Source organism: Scardinius erythrophthalmus (genome assembly GCF_964197995.2).
Source record: "Scardinius erythrophthalmus genome assembly, chromosome: 18".
Classification (NCBI taxonomy): domain Eukaryota; kingdom Metazoa; phylum Chordata; class Actinopteri; order Cypriniformes; family Leuciscidae; genus Scardinius; species Scardinius erythrophthalmus.
The window spans coordinates 4,591,100-4,611,499 of NC_138238.1; the positions used below are offsets into that span (position 1 = coordinate 4,591,100).

At 36.4% G+C, this 20,400-nt stretch overlaps 2 protein-coding genes across 2 annotated transcripts; both read left to right on the forward strand.

Annotated features, from left to right (window-relative positions):
• Window positions 1-9,795: 9,795 nt before the first annotated feature.
• On the forward strand, window positions 9,796-15,518 carry LOC308706842 (sushi, nidogen and EGF-like domain-containing protein 1; the record flags this gene model as incomplete). Its single annotated transcript, XM_081392708.1, has 7 exons — window positions 9,796-9,905; window positions 10,009-10,035; window positions 10,119-10,252; window positions 10,337-10,615; window positions 10,703-10,798; window positions 10,891-11,047; window positions 15,427-15,518. Exons 1-7 carry the CDS (start codon window positions 9,848-9,850, stop codon window positions 15,516-15,518), a joined length of 843 nt encoding a protein of 280 aa, XP_081248834.1. The 5' UTR covers window positions 9,796-9,847.
• A 3,311-nt stretch (window positions 15,519-18,829) lies between these two features.
• foxi1 (forkhead box i1) lies at window positions 18,830-20,100 on the forward strand (the record flags this gene model as incomplete). Its single annotated transcript, XM_081393734.1, has 2 exons — window positions 18,830-19,463; window positions 19,586-20,100. 2 exons carry the CDS (start codon window positions 18,830-18,832, stop codon window positions 20,098-20,100), a joined length of 1,149 nt encoding a protein of 382 aa, XP_081249860.1.
• Between the last annotated feature and the right edge of the window lie 300 nt (window positions 20,101-20,400).

Sequence of the window (20,400 nt, forward strand, 5' to 3'; positions counted from 1 at the left end):
GGTCATGATGGACTATAAATGCACGTGTAAAAGACGTCGCCAGGTGACGTCCTCTCACCCAATACTATAGACGTGTAAAGGACGTCAGTGGACGTATTCACAAAACTTATTAAAACTTTAATTTAATAAAAAATTTAATTAATTATTGCAGTATTAACCACGCAAGGATTAAGCACAGCTTTATCACAATTGATTTCATAGAGGGTCATGATGGACTATAAATGCACGTGTAAAAGACGTCGCCATGGTGACGTCCTCTCTCACCCGAAACACAACATGGTATATATTGAACTACACGTAGCTAAAAGTCAAAATAACAATTATACATGCAACCTCAGATAACTGTAGACATGCACACATGTATCTGAATGCATTTTTAGGAAATGTTCTGTGTTACATATTTTTACCGATTTATGCCGTCATACCGCGACTATTTTTGGCCAGGGACACGACGTTGCCGTCGGACCAATGTTTGCTGGGTAAGGTCTGTTGCGAAGTGTACTAGCGGCAAAACTTTCATAAAATTCATTTGATAGCGATTTATAATTTAAGTATTATATGTATGTAGTATTATATAGTTAAGCATTGTAGTGATGGCTTCCAGAAAGTTTAAATATCAATGGCGGAAAGACAGTAGTTTGGCTAAACATTGTTGTGTCTCGTTATGTGAGGCCTCCTCAAAGTTTAACTCTATACTGAGTCTCCACACTTTTCCTGTGGATGAAGAAACACGCAGAGTGTGGATTCACAACATTCGACATGAGAGATTTAACATCACATCTTACACAACGGTCTGCAGTCATCACTTTAAAAGTGATGATCTGATTGAGCCATCGACCCCTAAAGGACGTCGCTTGCTGCAAAAGGGAGCTGTAACTTACCAACCTTATTCCAATGGAACGGCTGCTCCGTTGCTGAACCAAGGTGCACCGGAGTATGGCAAAGAAGGGAGGTTTACACCCAAGTGGATGAGGTCCCATTATCTGGAACATGATTATTGTTCAGTTCTAGGGCTGTCAACGAATATTCTAAATTCGAATATATATTCGAATAGTTTTAAAAAACATAAATTCGAATGTGAAAATTAATATTCGAATGTGGAAAAACGCCCGCGGTAGCAGAGGCGCGGCTGTCAGCTTTGCGAGTGGGCGCGCTGCCTGAGGGGTCAGGGACAGGTAACAGGAAGAAACGTTAACGGTAAACAGAAACATTACTAAAGAGTACTGACTAAATAGATATTGCGCAGCATGAATAAGGTAGGTTAGATACAGCAGTTTCATGCACTGCAGGCTTCCACTGGTTTGATTATTTACCGTTTCATGTCAAGGAAAAGTTAAATTTTTACCACAGCACAGCTCGCTCGGAGCGTTCAATGTCGGATTCGCGTCTAGTTGGACTCTTAAACATTTTGAATTTGCGCGTCAAAAGCAAAAGTTTGATGCTCGGAGAGCGTGACGCCTCATTCGCGCCACAAGACCTCCAGACGCGCGTAAACGCGTCTTTACATTGACTTAACATTGAAATCACTCGCGCCAGCAGACGCTCTATTCGCGTTTGGTGTGTGAACGCAGCGGGTGAGGGCGAGAGAGAGAAAGAGTGCTTGCGAGTGAGCGAGCAAGAGTGAGTGAGGTCTGCGGTCTTGGCCATTAGGGGATTTACTTGTTTGTTTTTGTGTATGTAATACGTTGTCAAATATGTTTAAACTTAAATAAACTACCTATACAAGTAGTTATGTCTCTTTGTATTAATTTGTCCTGTTATTGACGTAATGTACGTCATTGACAAAATGCGCAACCAGATGTTCGAATAGTTCGAATATTCGTGTGTTTTTTAGAGGGAATATTCGAACGTAATTTTTGAGCAATTTTGACAGCCCTATTCAGTTCCAGAACCTGCGGCAGTTGATAATGCACTGGATCAGACTGAAGATCTCCATAAAATGGTGGAACATGTCTTGCATCTCATTTAGATTTATGACTTACAGGCATTTAATGACTTTCTGGAAACTCATTGAACCTGCATCCCACAACATGATTCGTGTGACCAGAGCAAGAGCAACTACAATTAGGAGTGAAGCTGGAACAAGAGGCAGTGCATGGGTAAATAAAGAAATAGAAAAATAAAACTTAATTTTACATTTTCAGTGAAAGCTCAGCCTATGTACATAATTGCAAACCTTGTTATTTTTATAGGGTCAGTCCCTGCAGCCCATTGATGAGTTCTTCCTCTTCATGATCCACCTCTCAGTTGGTCTAACACAGCGGGATCTGGCCCAAAGATTAAACATTCATCATTCTACAGTTAGCCGAAATATTACAACCTGGGCCAATTTTTTGTACACCGTTCTTGGCTCTGTCCGCATATGGATTTCTGAGGAGGAAGTCAAGGCTCATCTACCAAATGAGTTCCAGGACTACCCAGACACACAAGTGGTGAACGACTGCACGGAAGTGCGTTGCCAAATTCCATCCTCTCTCCTACTTCAAAGTGAAGTCTTCTCCAATTACAAGTCCCAATGCATCTTCAAGGAGTTAATCGGCATGGCACCACATGGTGTGGTCACCTTTGTGTCATCCCTGTATGCAGGATCTATCAGTGACAAGGAGCTTTTTAAGCAGTCTGGGATTGTCTCTGTTGAAACCTGGAGTAGCAAAAATGGTCGACAAAGGTTTTCTTGTTGATGACTGTGTGCCATGCAACAGATGACGGCTGATGAGGTGAGGAAGACACAGTCCATTGCTCGGCTGAGGGTCCACGTCTTAATCTATGGGGCTTCTCTGACGTCCTCATCGACCTGAAACATGTCGCCCTCACGCTGATTTCTCCTGAGAACTGATCTTTACTGGAAACTGAGAAATTACTCAGTCAGTAACAATCACATTCCAAAATTTGTATGTACATTGCACAAACAAGCACTTTTCAAATTTATGTAAAACTATATGTTTAACTAAATAGATCAAATAATACAAAGACTGGTATGAACTGGTCAGAAACGGAGAAAACGATTTTAGAAACCGATTCGCTAGTCGGATTTCGCATGATATGAGAGAATACTCACCCTCAAAGATGTCGATGTAGCTCAAAATATATAATTTAAAGCCCCTCTCTTTCTCTCTCTTAGGTGTGACAGCTAACTGCCTCACAATATTGTTAACAGCATTCACGTTAACCGTAGAAAGTTCTTGTAAACAGCGAGTGTAATTTGCCATTATCTCCACCGAATGCAAAAACGGCTTCCGGCGCAGCACCGGATGTAACTGGGCAGGCTGAGACAAAACGCGGAAGCGAACGTGCATAGAGCCTATTGCTACACACTCTTTAAGCCTGTCTAGAGATCTGAGGCTGATACCATGAAGGCAATTTAGGTGGATAGCCAGGTAAGGCTGTGTCCGAAATCGCCTACTATACCCTTAAATAGGACACTATTTGAGGGGACAGTCATTTATAGTGGTGTCCGAAACCATAGTGGACGTTATTGAGTGCACTCATTCAATCCCACAATGCACCGCAATAACGTACAACTGATGTACGCTCAACCATAGACATAATAAATACATAGACGCCATATTGGCCGCTGGATCGTACGTCAACTTTGTTTCCAGAAGCAAACAAATTTGTTTCTGGTTGTATTTGGTCATTATATAATTAGTAATAGTAACGTTAGTTGGCCACCGGAGTCAGACTTAAAGAGCTAGCGATGTCGCTAGTTAACTTAGCTGTGAAAATTGAGACATGAGTTGATATGATTTATATTATAGTTTTAGCTTAAATGTTATATTTTATATTATAAAGTACATTTCCTGAAATCTAAATATTCATCTATTCTATATTTTCTTAAAACTGACTTTTATGACAAGCATTTGTTTCGGGTAGGTACTAGTCACTATTTTATTTACTATTTTTATTGTTGTCTATATTATTCTGCAATTGATATTACATTGTATTTGCTATTATTATTATTTTTATTATAATATTATACCACTTGTGATTATCAATCTATTATAGTTATTCTGTTAAATTATTGTACTATTCACTAGTCACTATTTAACTTTTTTTATTGTTTAAGTTCTTTCATTGATATTTCATATTCTATTGCTATTATTATAGTATTATACATAAACTATAAGATATTATCATTATCAATATATTATTATTATGTTATTGTAGTCATTTATTTTATTTGCTGTTAGGCTACTGTTTTTTTTATATTATTGACTATACACTAAACTATTTACTATTACTTTATCTTATATTTACTATTTGCATTGCACTAGTTGTACCATATCGTATTACCATAAAGGATCCATCAGTTACCTTTGTTATTGTATATTTAGAGTATCTATCTGTAAATATCTATCATTTTAGTGCTATAAAAATAAAGAAAGCAGCCTGCCGGCCTGCCATTTCATTGAATGTAAAAAATGAATTATATCTCAGTGTGGGGATCTTCACAATTCTTATCCAAGAATAAAAAGCCAAATACATGACAAGCCTGAGCTTTGACAATTCCTTATTAAATATATATATATATATATATATATTATAAGTGTAACTATTGAGATTTTAAGAGATGGAACTTTTTGTACACCACGTGCAAACCAATGAAATCGGTTGATAAATGTAATCAGTATTTTTGTTTTTTATCCAGAAGTTTTTTACTTGCATTTGTTTATAGCGCAGTTTTGCCCTCAGCAATTTGGCGGACGTGTTGTTGACGTATCGCAGCAACGTTCCAACGCGGCCAATCCTATAAGTATAAATACAAAATGTTTTCATAATGTCTATGGGTTGACGCCACAGGTTTCCGATTGAAAGCAACGGAGTTCCAAATTCTTCCATAGACTGACGCCGGGGGGCGCTTGACCATGCTTCAGTTTTTGACGCCTTGGGAGTGAGAATGGGTTGTAATATCATAAAATGTAACTCATACAAGAAAAAAAGTTCAGCTGGTTCATTAATATCATGAATCAAATATCCTTGTCATTAAAACATCCCCATTCAGGGAACTTAATCAGCAAATCAAGTCACTGAGGATTGAAATACATTTGCATATAATTTCCCATCAGCTTTGACATTTGTTTCAATTTGATCTGAGAGCAAATGATTAACAGAGGAATGTCACTCTTCAAGAAGGTGAATGCTTATATGTTCTCTCACATTCAATGAGGTAGGACGGGTTTAAGATCTGCAGCGTCAATGATGAAAGTTAACCTGTTATTCCTCTTTTGCTCCATTTGCCATAGCCTACTTTTTTTTTACTCTGTTTTACTCCAGTGAATTTATATAATGCTATTATTTCTACATTTATTGCTCAGTCAACTAAACAAACATTGAGCTTTTTTTTACAACATGCCTCAAAGGCAGAAAAAGATTATGTTGGGTAAAAGGATGTTTTTTTTTTGTTTTGTTTTTTTCATTCACCCACTTTTGTACATTTGATGTCGATCTAAACATGCACAAACAGTCCTGCTTAATTTGGTATGGTATAAAATGAATGCATGTTTGTAGATAACACAGCAATAAGCCTATCTGCTAATTTATGGAGATATTATTTATTGAAGTATTTTGCTATTTAGTTTTTTTTTTATAAAGAAAACAGATATGTAGGTACTAGGTAGCAATTTACTTCAACTCTACTTTCACCGCATGTGTCCAGACAGCCATAGGCGGCGCTGTGTTATCATAAGGCTTGGCCTTGCTTCGTCGCAGGACTTCCTCATTGGTAATGTGGTCGAACTAGCCTATCCGAACAATAAATCCACATAATGTACAAATCCAAATAATGATAAAAAAATAAAAATAAACTATTAATTGTGTTTGATCCAACTTTTTTCTGTTCATTTTGTTTGAATAATAATAATTTATTCTCTTTTTTCCCTTTTCTCATCATGCTTTTGTATTTTCATAATATTTCATAATCATGTCAGACCCAGCAACCCCCCTTCCCCGGGTATGTTTAACCAATAGGATTATATAAAATATATAATCTAAAATTATTAAATATAAAAGTATATAAGCCTAAATTACAAAGTAATCATTAATCGATCAGTACTTTTTACTTTTAATGCTTAAATACATTCAAAATCAAGGGCTTTTGTTCTTTTACTCAAGTAAAATTGAAAAGAAGTACTTACTGGAATACTATTTTATTAGAGTATCTGTACTTTTACTCAAGCACTTTATTTGAGTAAAAGGAGCTGGGGCATAAATCCATTTGCATTAAATATTACATAGTACTACACTGTCATTGTTATTTTTTTCTGAGCACGCTTTCTGCGCAGACATTCTCAGGGTGTGTGTGTGTGTCAGGATTCTGCCCTGGCAGCTTTGTCTGTGTTGTCTTTGTTTCATGTCTCTATGTTTGTGTTGTGCTTGAATATATCTTTTGCTGCCATTCTGTGTCTACCTTCCCGCCTACTGTCATCCTGGGCTGGATTCAGCAGTCGCTCTCTCAGCCTGCCTGTCTTTGTGCCTCATCCCTGCCTACTGTTTGGACTGTTCACCTCCTCTCCCTCACAATATCCTGTCTTGTCTGCTGTCTTTCAAATAAACCCTTGATCACTAAGTTCTGCATTTGAGTCCTTCCTCATAGATCCGTAACAGTGTGATAGACACTTGATGTGTAAACCATAAAAAACCCACTGTACCTGTAAATAGTACTGTGGTGATACCATTGTGCAGGGGAATGGTATCATATTTTTGATACAGTATGTTGCAGGCACTGAATCGTGTACCATTGTAGTTTTTAGTTGTTGCTGTTGTTTTTTAGATGTGAAGAGTGTACAGGCCTGTATAAAGTATTGTTATTATTTCTGAAGGAATTTTGTTTTTCTAAGAGTTGCTGGCTGTGTTCCCCAAAAAAAAAAAAAAAAAATCTTCCTGCCAGGAATTTTTTTTCTCTGTAGGCAGTGCTAGTAATTATCAGTCAAACTTCCTTCTTACCCGCCACCACAGGTGCAAGAGCAGCTTAGAAGAACGGTAAGTCCAATCTTTCTATTTAAAGGCACACTATGTAGAAATTGTGTTTTTGTCAAACAGCGACCCCTAGAGTCGCTGTGGAATACTTGCACTGTCGTAAATTGTCGTACATTGGCCGTTATGATGTCATTAGACATGATTATTGCAATTTATCATAATAGTTTGCAAATTGTGCTCGTTTACACTATTTACAACCTCTACGTTAGGCTTATTTATGTCCTGATAATTATGTGAGATATTGAAAACTGTTCTCATGATAATCGCAGGAATCAACATTAACAGCATCGTCTGATATCCCTCAGGACTACATGATAAATACACCTCACAACACCTGAGTTCAGCTGGCAAACTAGTTTGTGAGGCAAGCTAGGCAATAACACATAACGCAAAAAACACGTAAGAGAAACGAGTGTTTGTTAGCAAGTCTGTTAACAGCTCTGATAATAGAAAGCTAGCTAGACATATGTGGAAATTATTGGACTGGTCTAATTATCAACAATGGATGAATGAACAGCATCGTAAAAAAAACGACATACTACAAGCAAGCGCAACAACATACAACATAGAACGCAAACAAGTTTACAAATACTAGATTTATTTACTGGCCACTTCATGCATTTTCTCAGACTGGATAGCAATCTGATTTATCAAAACAATTCCATTTACACCTGGTCACATAAATGTGTTTTTGTGAAACGGATTTAAATCTGATCTCCAATTCCCGCGCTATATGCAGATTTAATGGAGTGCATGTCACCGAAAGCAACAGATATGAGCTGCATTTTATTGATCATCAGCTCAAATTTGAAAATCAAAGACCGCAATAAGAGAGAGCAGTAACAGCCCTGGTAAGATCATTTCATTTCTTTACTTTTAATGATGATGATTGTGTGTTAAGCGTCTGCGACTTACTTTCACTGTGATTTGCGATAGTTTGCACGCTGGCTTGATGAATAGATGCTCATCTGCTCATCTGCGGTGATGCGTGTTCCAGTAGCGTCGTCATATCTGTATTATAGCCTATAACACGCTCTCACACGTTTATTTTTTTTTTAGCATTTTTGGGAGGAGTACCATTTACATATGTGGTTTCAACATCCAGATGCATTTACACTTGTCCAGTTTCATCTGGAATGCGTCTCAGACCTCCTCCTGAAGCGGTTTGAGCGATCGGAATCAAATCCGTCTTGAATGCGTTTCGGAGGGCATTTACACCTGGTCTTTTCACGGATAGCTATCCGATCTGAGAAAACGCGTGAAGTGGCCAGGTGTAAACAGCCCCCATGACAAAAACATTACGCACGAAAACCGAAAACAAATGCTGGTTGGCCTCCAGGCGGGTAATCCATCGCCCGGAAGTTGAAGCCGGCCGCGTGCCGCCATCTTGTAGCAGAACTTCACTTGCGTTAGCATTCCTTGACTCCCATTCATTTTGGCTTCACTTTGACAGCGAATAACTTTGACATCTGAGGCATTTAAAGACTCCATTTGTCCATTATTTATTTCTAAAGAAACACGACAACATATAAAGGGCTCCATTACCTTCTATGTTATTATGGCCCCGTAGAAACAGTTTTTGTAAAAATAGGCTAACATCATTGATTATAACCACTCGACTCTCTGTCGCACAGTAGAGAGATTACCGTACAGACAGGAGGAGAAGCTCGCAGGCACTTCTTATACTGTCCACTTCTTATACTGTCTATGTTGGCCTCTCACGTCCAAATTTGAGGAAGTGGTGGGGGAAGTGACGTATGCCGTAAAGCAGTCGAAATTTGCAGTTCTTTTTGTGCTCAGGTTACTACCCGAACCCCGAAGTTACGTAGTGCCAGTAAAAGCGATACAGACCCCGTCAGGCTATGGCAGACATGTCATTCAACCTATTGTAAGTCGATGTACCATCACAAGGGTCTTGGAAATATATTATGAAGGTTGAAAAGCTAAATAGTGTCCCTTTAAGGACATAACATCTGAATTGCTACACACTCATTAAGTCTATCTAGAGATCCGAGGCCTTTACCATGAAGGCAGTGTAGGTGGATAGCCAGGAATGTTTTAGTTTAGTTTTTGCCAACCATGGGTTTTAGGCACCATGAAAGTGACTTAGCTTTCAGCTGTGTTCAGGCATAGTAACTTTCACTCCACGGCAGGTTATGTTCTCGGTATGAGATCTCAAAACGAAACTGGACCAATCAGCTGTGAGCACAAAAACATCTGTTGCAATAAAGTCACTCCCTTGATCAGTATCTCTTGATTTTCATGTAAAGCGTGTTGTGGGACTGTTTCACACAGCAACATAATTAAATTATGCAAGAATGCATTATATCCCGTATTTCTTTGCAAATTACACCATGACCTTTTTGATTTCTTTATCTAATCTGGCACATGAAAATAGCCCAGACACAATTTCAAGGGATGAACTTTTGAAGAAAACAAGTGTTTCATCTAAAGTGAAGTCAAGCAGTTCTTTCACTTCTATTGTTAGTTGTTTAGTGAGAATTTCAGTCATTGTGGTTATTCAGAATGCATTGACAGACACTGACTGTCAGACACTGAACACGTCACTCCCCTCAGCGCTATGATAATGAGGGCCCGATTTGGACCTTTCAGAAGGTGCTTCTTGCATATTCAATGAAGCCGTCTGAGGTAAACATCAAAATTTTTGTCTATAGCGTTGTTTGTTTTGACAACTTATTCTGTGATGCTATGTCTATGTATATCTGTATAGTTAAAGTTAACAGAAAATTATTATAAAATCAAAAATGATATAAGTATTAATATTGCTTTGCTCTGTTGTGATTTTTCTAGTTACTCTGTGAAATTGTAGCAGTGACATTCTGGTATCTTTGACCTCATCCAAATATTTATCATGGGATTGTCTCCAGTTTCACAATATCTGCTGATGTCCATATCAGTCCTTTCGCTGAGTGAGTTTTACCATGAATAATATCCTTCATGGAATGACAAAGAAATAGACAATATCACATTCTATTTAAAATTGTAGTCAAATTTTTTATTTTATTTTTTCAGCAGGCAGGGTGACAAAAGCACAGACAGGTAATTATTGACCTTAGAACTAGAACATACAAAACATAAACTGAGATTATCGTCATCGGAGTTTGAACTTGTTTGTCTTGCAGCGCCGGTTACATTCTATCCGTTCGGATCAGTGGCGGGAGACACTGTTGGTATTGCTGTTCAAGATGAAAACTCCACTCTTGTCGACCTGTGGAGACCTTTTGTGTTCTTTGGCCGCACATACAACAAGACATATGTGAGAATTCAGTTCTGTTTTGCTAATGCAAATGGTGAATGAGAAAAAATGTGACATGCATGACTAACATCTTTTATTACCCAGGTTAATAGTAACGGGCACCTTACATTCAACCAGTCTTTGTCAGAGTACTACCCGAAGTACTTTCCCATCAATGGAAGTGAAGACATCATTGCTCCACTCTGGATAGATGTTGACGTCAGTTTGAATGGCAGCATCTCGTATCAGCAGTACTCAAATGGAAGTGTGCTCTCTCGAGCCACTCGGGATATAAACCAGTATTTCCCGGATCTGAGCTTCACGGCTACTTGGGTCCTTGTTGCTACTTGGGATAGAGTTGAATACCAACATTACTCTGGCACAGTAAGTTAGTTTGTTAAAACTCCTTCAGGCTCAAGGTTACACTATTCTCAGAGCTGCTGTGACATTCACTGTTCCCATACTTTGCAGGAAGCATCGTTTCAAGTGGTGTTAATTTCGGGCGGTGATTTGTCTTTCATTCTCATGAATTATGGTGACTGCGCTGTGACATATTATGGGGTGCAGGTAAAACATGCCTTATACATCAATAGAACAAATTACGCCTATCTCTTCTTGATGTTCTGTCTCAATAATTAGTAATTTCCTTGTTTGTGCAGGCTGGTTATGACACAGTAAACTCCACGGACTACTTTGTGATTCCTGGATCAATCAATGGGAGTTTTATTCCAAACCTTGTGAACTCCAGTAATGTAAATGTTACAGGTCGATGGGCCTTCAAGGTGGACGGTGGACCAGATCAAAATAATCTGCAAGGTACATAATTGCCATCATGTTTAGGATCTTTAGTATTATTAGTTTGTTTTTATGTGGCATCATATGATGTTTTGGCAATGTCAAAGTCATGAGTTTGATTCAATCACATTCAAAACCTTTAATCAACCTAAAATTGGATAAAAGCATCTGCCAAATGCTGAAATTTAAATGTTCCTGGAAACAAACAAGTTGTTTTCAAGGCAGTGTTGTGAAATTCTTCATTATTCAAGTCAAATAATATATTCCTTTTTGACCTCTTCGATATGTTCAGTATAAAGTATGCATGGAAATGTAAACACTTTTTAACATTAATTATTAATCATGTGCTTTGTTTCCCTCAGAGAACATCATAGGAGTTCAACTGAGAGTTACTTCATTTTCAGACCTAACAAAGAGTGAAAACATTGAGAATGTTTTAGAGAAAGTAAGTTGCACTTACTAATGGACCGAATATATATATATATATATATACAGTACCAGTCAAAAGTTTGGAAACATTACTATTTTTAATGTTTTTGAAAGAAGTCTCTTATGCTCATCAAGCCTGCAAAAAAAAAAAAAAACAGTAATATTATGAAATATTATTACAATTTAAAATAATGGTTCTCTTTTTTAAAATGTAATTTATTTTTGTGATGCAAAGCTGAATTTTCATCAGCAAGTACTCCAGTCTTTGGTGTCTTATCCTTCAGAAATCATTCTAATATGATGATTTGATACTCAGTTATTATCAATGATGGAAACAGTTGTGCTTTTGGAAAAAAAAAATATATATAGGCTATATATATATTTGAAGAGTTCAGATGCAAAAACCTTTAAGTGCCATCTGAAATTTTCTTCTAGAATGATCATTTTTATGAAGCTCGTATATTTAAGTTCAGAAATTTCACTTAAATGACAATTAATAGGTAATTTTCATTGCCATTTAAGTGAAATTACTGAACTTAAATAAACAAGCTTGATAAAAATGATCATTGCATCTGAACTCTTCAAATATATATATATATGTATATATATATATATATATATATATATATATATATATATTTTTTTTTTTTTTTTATTATGGTGCTAATAGACAATCCATAAATTTTGATCTATCAGTCAATCTTTATTTCAGCTACAGGAGCTGGTCAAGTCTGGTCTGCCGAGCGTGAAGCTGAACTTCAGAAGAATCCAAAAGACACGACCATAATATCATAATATGTAACTCATACAAGGAAAGAAGTTCAGCTGGTTAATTTATATCTTAAATCAAATATCCCTGCCATTAAAATATCCCTCATTCTGGAAAGTTAATCAGCAAATCTAGTCATTGAGGATGGAAATGCTGTTGCATATCATTTCCCATCAGCTTTTACATTTGTTTCAATTTTGACTTGAGTTTAATTATGGCTTCAATTTTGACTTGAAATAATTCACAGAGGAATGTCACTCTTCAAGAAGGTGAATGTTTGTATGTCCTCTCACATTCAATGGGGTATGACGGGTTTAATCTAGATCTGCAGTGTCAATAGTGAAAGTAAACCTGTTATTCCTTTATGGCTCCTTTTGCTGGAAAATCAACTTTTTACTGATCCATATCGTGATTGTCTGTTAGGGAGACTGAAGCTATAGTTGTCACATATTTTACTCCAGTGAATTTTAATATAATGCTATTATTTCTATCTTGCTAACTCAGGAAAAAATATGTATTCAACTTAATAAACAATGAGCTTTTTTGACAACATTAGATGAAAAAGATTGTGTTGGGTAAAAAAAAAAAATGTTTATCTTCACCCACTTTTGTACATTTGATGTACATTTGACATTCAAACTAAACATGCATAAATGGTCCTGCTTAATTGGTATGGTATAAAAATGAATGCATGTTTGTAGATAACACAGCAATAAGCCTATTTGCTCATTTATAGAGATATTATTTATTGAAGAATTTGGCTATTTAGTTTTAGCTTTGCATTTTTTCTTCAAAAAAGGTTGACGTTATATTGTTTGGTGTGTGAAAACTGTAACAGTAAATTAAAAATCTCTATACTGTGAATTAAATCACATGTTCCTTGACTCACCACGAGGGGGAGACAGACGTTTAGAGAGAGTTGGTGAGATTCCAGCATGCTTCTTCAAATGCTAAAGCTTTGCACTGCTAACGAACTGTTTGTGATGTTATTAGATTAAGAAAGGAGGGAATGTTGTTATTTATTAAAACAAATACACCCACATTTATAAGTTGCATTGTTCATAACCATGAAGAAGCATTTTATATCAATGCACATGTCAAGGTTTTATGTTGGTGTTGATATTTGAGTTCTTGTAGCCTATATTTCTACAGTAACAGAGAAATTGTGTCATTGGGCCTGTCTAAATACACACACTTGACCACTTGTCTACTTACATGACGTACAGTATGTCCGAAGTATTCAAGTGGGCGTAAACACCGCAAGTTTTCAAAGATTTTTGTTAATTTACTTAATCACTGCGTTCGCTTTTAAAAATTGTACAAACTGCGTTTAATCTCTGCACCAATAAAATGAGCAACACTTTGTTTTACAAACAAGTACGTAACATCTTGCACTGTAAAGTTTAACTAGACATGAAGAGAAAACGGGGCATGTTAGTTCCTGAAAGTGATGAATGATGGAAGACGCTTACACTCAAAGTATTAGAGAAAGGCTGCATCTGACATCGCATCCCTACTACTGTATATTAGTAGGCAAAAAAACAAAACAAAAAAACAGTGTGTGACAAAAGAAGTATGTCTGAATACTTTTTGGCTACACTTTTATGAGTAGGCTACTGTGAATTCTGACATACTTCTATTATCACATAATGTTTTTCACCTACTACTGTATATAGTAGGGAAGTATCACAGTGAGTTCTCAGTATCAGAGATCATGATGAAGTCATGTCTCCATCTGCTGGTCAGACTTTACATAGACTATAGGCCTAATTAAATTACAATTCATGGGTGTAGCTACTGTCTGTTAAAATAGGCCTATATGTATTCTTACCCCTTGTTTCATGCATTCTTTTTGTGCTTTTTTAAGCATGTTTTTACTTTAGCCTACTATTTTGGATAAAAATACATAGTCTCCACAATGTTTCTATATTTTTTTATATACATATTATACCTGCATGTACACATATTACCTGCATGTACATTACTACACTTCTTTTTCCATTAGATTTTGCCCCAAGAACACATTAATATGCAAATTTGATGCAGTTTAGTTACACTGTATTGAATGGCACTACCCATTTATGGCCATTTTACCCACATATTGTATTAAGTAAAATAATATATCAATTAATTCCATTATATCTTGCATAACGTAGCTGAGAATCATCTTTATTCAAAGTTTGGTAAAAAAAAAAAAAAAAAATCCTGAAACCAAAAAAAAAAAAAAACATTTTCCCCAATGTTATTTCAAGTCTTTTTATTTTTATTTATTTTTTGTCGTGAGTCCTGGTGTCCACTACAGAGGATATAGAATAACAAAAATAAAATATATTTTTTCAAAAATGTAAAAAAAAAGTATCAGTCTAAACAATGTAATTACATGAAAAAAATGTCTGGGTTTCGGGAGGATAGGCTATAGTATATGTTTTTCACTGGATGTATTTATTCAGCTAATGATTTTTGTCTTTACGGACTGTTATTTGTAATATCATCTATATCATCAGATATTTCTCCTGAAAGGGAATCATTAATAAACGGGCCTTAAAGTCCCCCTGTAGTCAATAATTGTATCCCTTAAAACTCATTATATAACAATTACATATTCAAACCTCATTTTCCTTGAATTTTTGTTTAATTCATGCCTTAAAATAGTTTGAATGTAACTCTACACTCTTGCCTCATTTAGTATACGCGGTTCTATGAATATGCAAATGAGCCCCGCCTCCACTCACTCACTCAGCTCAGAGATCCACTGGTTGACGATTACACGTTGATCTGATTGGTTACAAGGTAGTTTGTGACGTCAGAAACACCAGCGATTTCAAATTGCGTTTTTGAGACGAAAAACTTTTTCTCTTTTGAGGAGAAAATACTTAGCATGTGCTGATTTATGAATTTGCACATGGTCTTAAAGTATTAAAAACACCACATAAACAACATTAAAAGCTTGATTCTCATCACAGGGGGACTTTGAAACATGTTCTGAAGCTCAAGATCCGCTGTATGTTGTTCCGTATGACACCATAAAGCATATGGTAAAAAACCCCACATGGTTTTAAGATATGATAAGAGCATTAAACATATTTTAATTAAGTCTCCAATGTTATTTCCTGATATTGTAAGATGTTGATTTTCTATTTTGGGCTTTCCGTGTATAAATAACTGTAAAAAGTGTAAACTGCAACTATTTCTCTTTTAACAGATGACATTATGTGCCGCTGTGAGCTTAGTGGTGGTCTGGGCGTTGATGCTGGTGTCGTTCATGAAGAAAGTCGTGTGGAGGATGTCCTTTAAGGGTTAGTTCACCCAAGAATGAAAATTAGCCCATGGTTTACTCATCCTCAAGCCATAGGTGTATATGATATTCTTCTTTCAGACGAATACAATCTGAGTTATATTAAAAATGTCCTGGCTCTTCCAAGCTTTATAATGGCAGTGAATGGCATTTAAAATGGCAGTGAATTAAAGTTTTAAATATAGAAATTTTTCCTAGACGAACAAATCGATTCTCAAAAGTGGCTTCACAATATAACAAATTAAAATTCTCCTGAAAAGCAGCTCAAGCCAACAGTGGCATTATTCAGCCCAAGTCAAGTTCAATAACTGTAAAGTTTATCAATTATGCATACAATCTGTATATACAGTGTATTTGTGCACATACATCTACAGCACACTGAAGAAGCAAAAGACACAATATAGCACAATATAACATCTGTGTGTAGTTTGGCATACAGTATATATGGCTAATCATTTGATGGTTTGTGTGTAAAGTTACTATGCAAAAACAACACTTTAAGAAGAGTTAGTTATGAATGAAGTGTTTGCTTTTGAAAGAGATGTTTGATGTTTTTGTGTGTAGAGTTTGGAGAAATGGAGCCATATAGTACTTGCGTGTAAGCAATTAAAAAAAATCTAAAATAAGTTCTAAAATTTCTCAATTTGTCCTTTAAAAATGCTGCATCCTTTTTTTTTATTATTTGTTTTTATCTGTTGTTTATTTTGGACAGAATTGACTATCTTTTTTCTCTCAGGTCACTGCATAAGACATGGTGCCAATGCTCCCTTTCTTGGCTCCCCCGGGACCGTCATGGAAGTGTTGCAATTTAAAAATATGAATTAATTAAATAGATAAAGATTTTTAATAGAATGCATATTATTTGGTAAGTGCCTTTGTGTCTGTGATTTGTAGAGTGGTTTTCAGCAGGTTTATGAAGGTTTTGAAGGTCTCAGCGATTAGATGCAGTTAGAGTGTTAATTCGAGGTAACTTTGTACTTCAGCGCTGCTTCTTTACTATAGTAATAGTTATAACCCTGGAGGATGCCATGGAACATAACATCAGGTAACAAAGTTGAATTCCTTTAAATGTATCCATTGCATACAACTTTCATTATATGATAAGATGACAATGAAAACTAGTTTAGTAGTTTTTTTATTTGCCCAAATTATATGCCAGAAACAATGGCAAATTTTAAATTGAAATTAAATTAAGTGAATGTAATGGACATTTTAGCAAACATTTGGGTTATAGTTTTTTGTTTGTTTATTTACTTATGATACACTGTAATATCTTATGTTCGATTAAGACCTCAATTAGCATCTGTTAAACACTTTTTCTGGTGTCAAAAAGATTAAACATTTTAAAACCTGACAAAGGCCGTTTTAGGGTTTGCTGGCCATTGTGTGTCAGTCTTCTGTCATTTTGTCATCGAGTCATTTGCTACATCTTGTGAGCATTTCGTGTTCTGCAAATGGACAGAAGGTGGCGATAGAGAAACATATTCGCCTTCACTGCATGGTCTAAAGACCTCTAGTTTAATCACAATGTGAATGACATGCACATGATGTAAAGCGTAAAATACTATCATCTCATTTCTTCACCCTTCCTCACCTTTTAAAGGTTAAGCTTTATGTTAGTTTAATCTTGAACTATAGTTTACAAATAACTTAATTATATATAAAACGATAAAAGACCTTAGTAAAATTATATTCAACAGATTATAATCATAAACATTTTTTTGTTTCACTATAAATGTTATAATTTAATAATAGTCATAAATAGGTTTTATATATATATATATATATATATATATATATATATATATATATATATATATATATATATATATATATATATATATATATATATATATATATATATATATATATATATATATGACTATGACTAAATTATAACATTTATAGTGAAACAAATATTTCCAGTGTAGACCATAGATATAGTTTATAATTTGCATTAACTTCTTTTCTCTTTTTCAGATGTTCTCGTAAGATGAATGTCCTGTGCGTTTTCAAAAAATTAAAACAGCCAGAAAAGTAGCAGTAAGTTTAATCTAGTAGCCTAATGCAAATGCTGAATAACGGAACACTTTCCCCAAAACAACACATTTCTGTTCATTTAGATTCTTCTGTCGTATCCATTTGTAAATTCAAGCGAAACTTCATTGAGTTCGGGTGATAGATGTTCTGTATATTTGCATAGTGTGTGGGGGGCGTTTCATCAATTGGACTAATTTTATGTTAAGTGTTCATTAACTTCTGTCTAAACTAAACATCTCATTTTATTGATTTGTACCTTATTTTCCTATTTTCTTTTTTTCTTCTTTTGTTTTATGTTCATATAGGGTTAGTTGTTATCAATGAGGTTTTGAGTCAAAAGTCCATTTGCACAAATAATTTTTTTCCCTCTAGGAGCTGTTTTGTGTGTTGGTTTCAATTCAGTTCAGTCGTTTTACATTAGAATAATGCTGTGATCCAAATTAAAATTCCAGCATCACAATATTTTTTTGCAATGGATAAACCAGAGAACACAATAAAAACAACACTAACAGGATAAGTTTTCACGCGTTTTAAAATGTTTGCAATTTATTATTTACAATATTTTTGGCAATTGTTATTTTATTTTTTACTGTTTACAAACGGTTATGCTATTTAAATGACAGGGTCCTGTGTAAAAAAAAAAAAAAAAAAAAAAAAAAAAAAATAGCACAATGACAACATTATTTTAACAAATAACTGCGCATCATAAGGAAAATGTTATACAGCTTTGTTTATTTAGTCAATGCGTTAAGGCTTGAATAAACTGATCTACACTGAGAATATTCTATATGGAATTAAAAGTGTGACAACCAGCATCTCCTCTATATTCTGAATGAATTTGATTTAGCCTACTTTGTTATATATATATATATATATATATATATGTGTGTGTGTGTGTGTGTGTGTGTGTGTGTGTGTGTGTGTGTGTGTGTGTGTGTGTGTGTGTGTGTGTGTAGCCTATATGTAAATATACTGTAGGACTAGATATGTTCTTTAGATAAATAATTTAGCTTTTTTTTTTTTTTTGCATTTAAACATACTTTGTGTTCAGTTGCCTTGGATCCCAAATGCTTATCACATGAATGATCTCTACGCATATTGGATGAAGTTAATTGAGGAGAAGTGTGACAGTGGGAGGGGTTGCCAACCAGCAGTTCATTCACTGCACAGGTTAAATAACCCTCCCCTGATGCCTACTCGGGCACTCTAGGGTAAACCCTCAGATACGAGCACATTCAGCAGGTTTGATCGGCGAAACTCAGCTCGCTTCATGTTTCTAGAGGGAGAACGGATTATGAACGCGTTTGGGCAGCAGCCGTCGAGCCAGCAGACCAGTCCCCTCCAGCACCACAACGCGCAGGACATCCTGGACATGACCGTGTACTGCGACACCAACTTCAGCATGTACCAGCAGAACCTCCACCATCACCACCACCACCACGCGCAAAGGCCACCTGCGCATCCTTCCAGCTACTCACTCGGCGAGTACACCTCGCCCACAACCAACCCTTACCTGTGGATGAACAGCCCAGGTATCAGCTCTTCCCCGTATCTCTCAGGCCCGAACGGAGGGTCTTACATTCAGTCAGGATTTGGGTCGAACCAGCGGCAGTTTCTGCCTCCGCCCACCGGCTTCGGAAGCGCAGATCTCGGGTGGCTTTCCATTTCAAGTCAGCAAGAACTTTTCAAGATGGTTAGACCGCCGTACTCATATTCAGCGCTGATTGCGATGGCTATTCAGAACACTCAGGATAAGAAACTGACCCTCAGTCAGATTTATCAGTATGTGGCCGACAACTTTCCTTTTTATAAGAAAAGCAAAGCCGGATGGCAGAACTCCATAAGACACAATCTGTCCTTGAATGATTGCTTCAAGAAAGTTGCGCGGGATGAGGATGACCCTGGTAAGTTTGAACGTTCTATTCTCATTGACACATATAGAAGTTAGTGTTAAATTGTATGTGGAATTGGTTCGCGTGCATAATTGCGCTTTTCGCACTAACATTTTTTTTATCTTTTTTTTAAGGCAAAGGAAATTACTGGACTTTGGATCCCAATTGCGAGAAAATGTTCGATAACGGCAACTTCAGAAGGAAGAGAAAAAGAAGAGCTGATGGAAACGCCAGTGGCCTGTCTGTAAAATCCGAGGACGCGCTCAAATTGGCGGACACGGCGAGTCTGATGAGCGCGTCCCCGCAGAGTCTCCAAAATTCTCCGACCCCCAGCGAGCCCAAATCATCCCCCTCACCGTCCGCCGAGCACAGCCCGTGTTTTAACAACTTTATCGGTAACATGAACTCGGTAATGGCGGGAAACAGCAACGGGATCAGAAGCAGAGACGTCAGCTCTGGACACTTGGGGGATTTTACGCACGGCATGTCTGGACATGAACTCGCCCCTCCATCAGAACCCGGTCATCTCAACACCAACAGACTCAACTACTACTCATCATCCCATAATAACAGTGGCTTGATCAACTCGCTCTCCAACCATTTCAGTGTCAATAATCTCATATACAACCGGGATGGAACCGAAGTTTAGGGACGCTCAAGTTCATCGAACCTCTAATGTGCTCTGTGAGTACATGGTCAAACTGTTCTAACAATATACTTTGTTTCTATACACTTTCACCTCAGTTGCACAGCTTGAAGATCATTTCAGTGGGGCCTGTCTGGTGTCTTGGACGCATCAGCAAGTGCTTGGCGTGGGCTGCATCATTTACATGTATTCTGCCTTTGCTAAATGATAAATCTGCACCAAACTGTGATACTTTACATGTCCACACATGTCTGTTTCCTAGGCCACTATAACAAGTGCCTTCTGAGATGCAGTTTTTTTTTT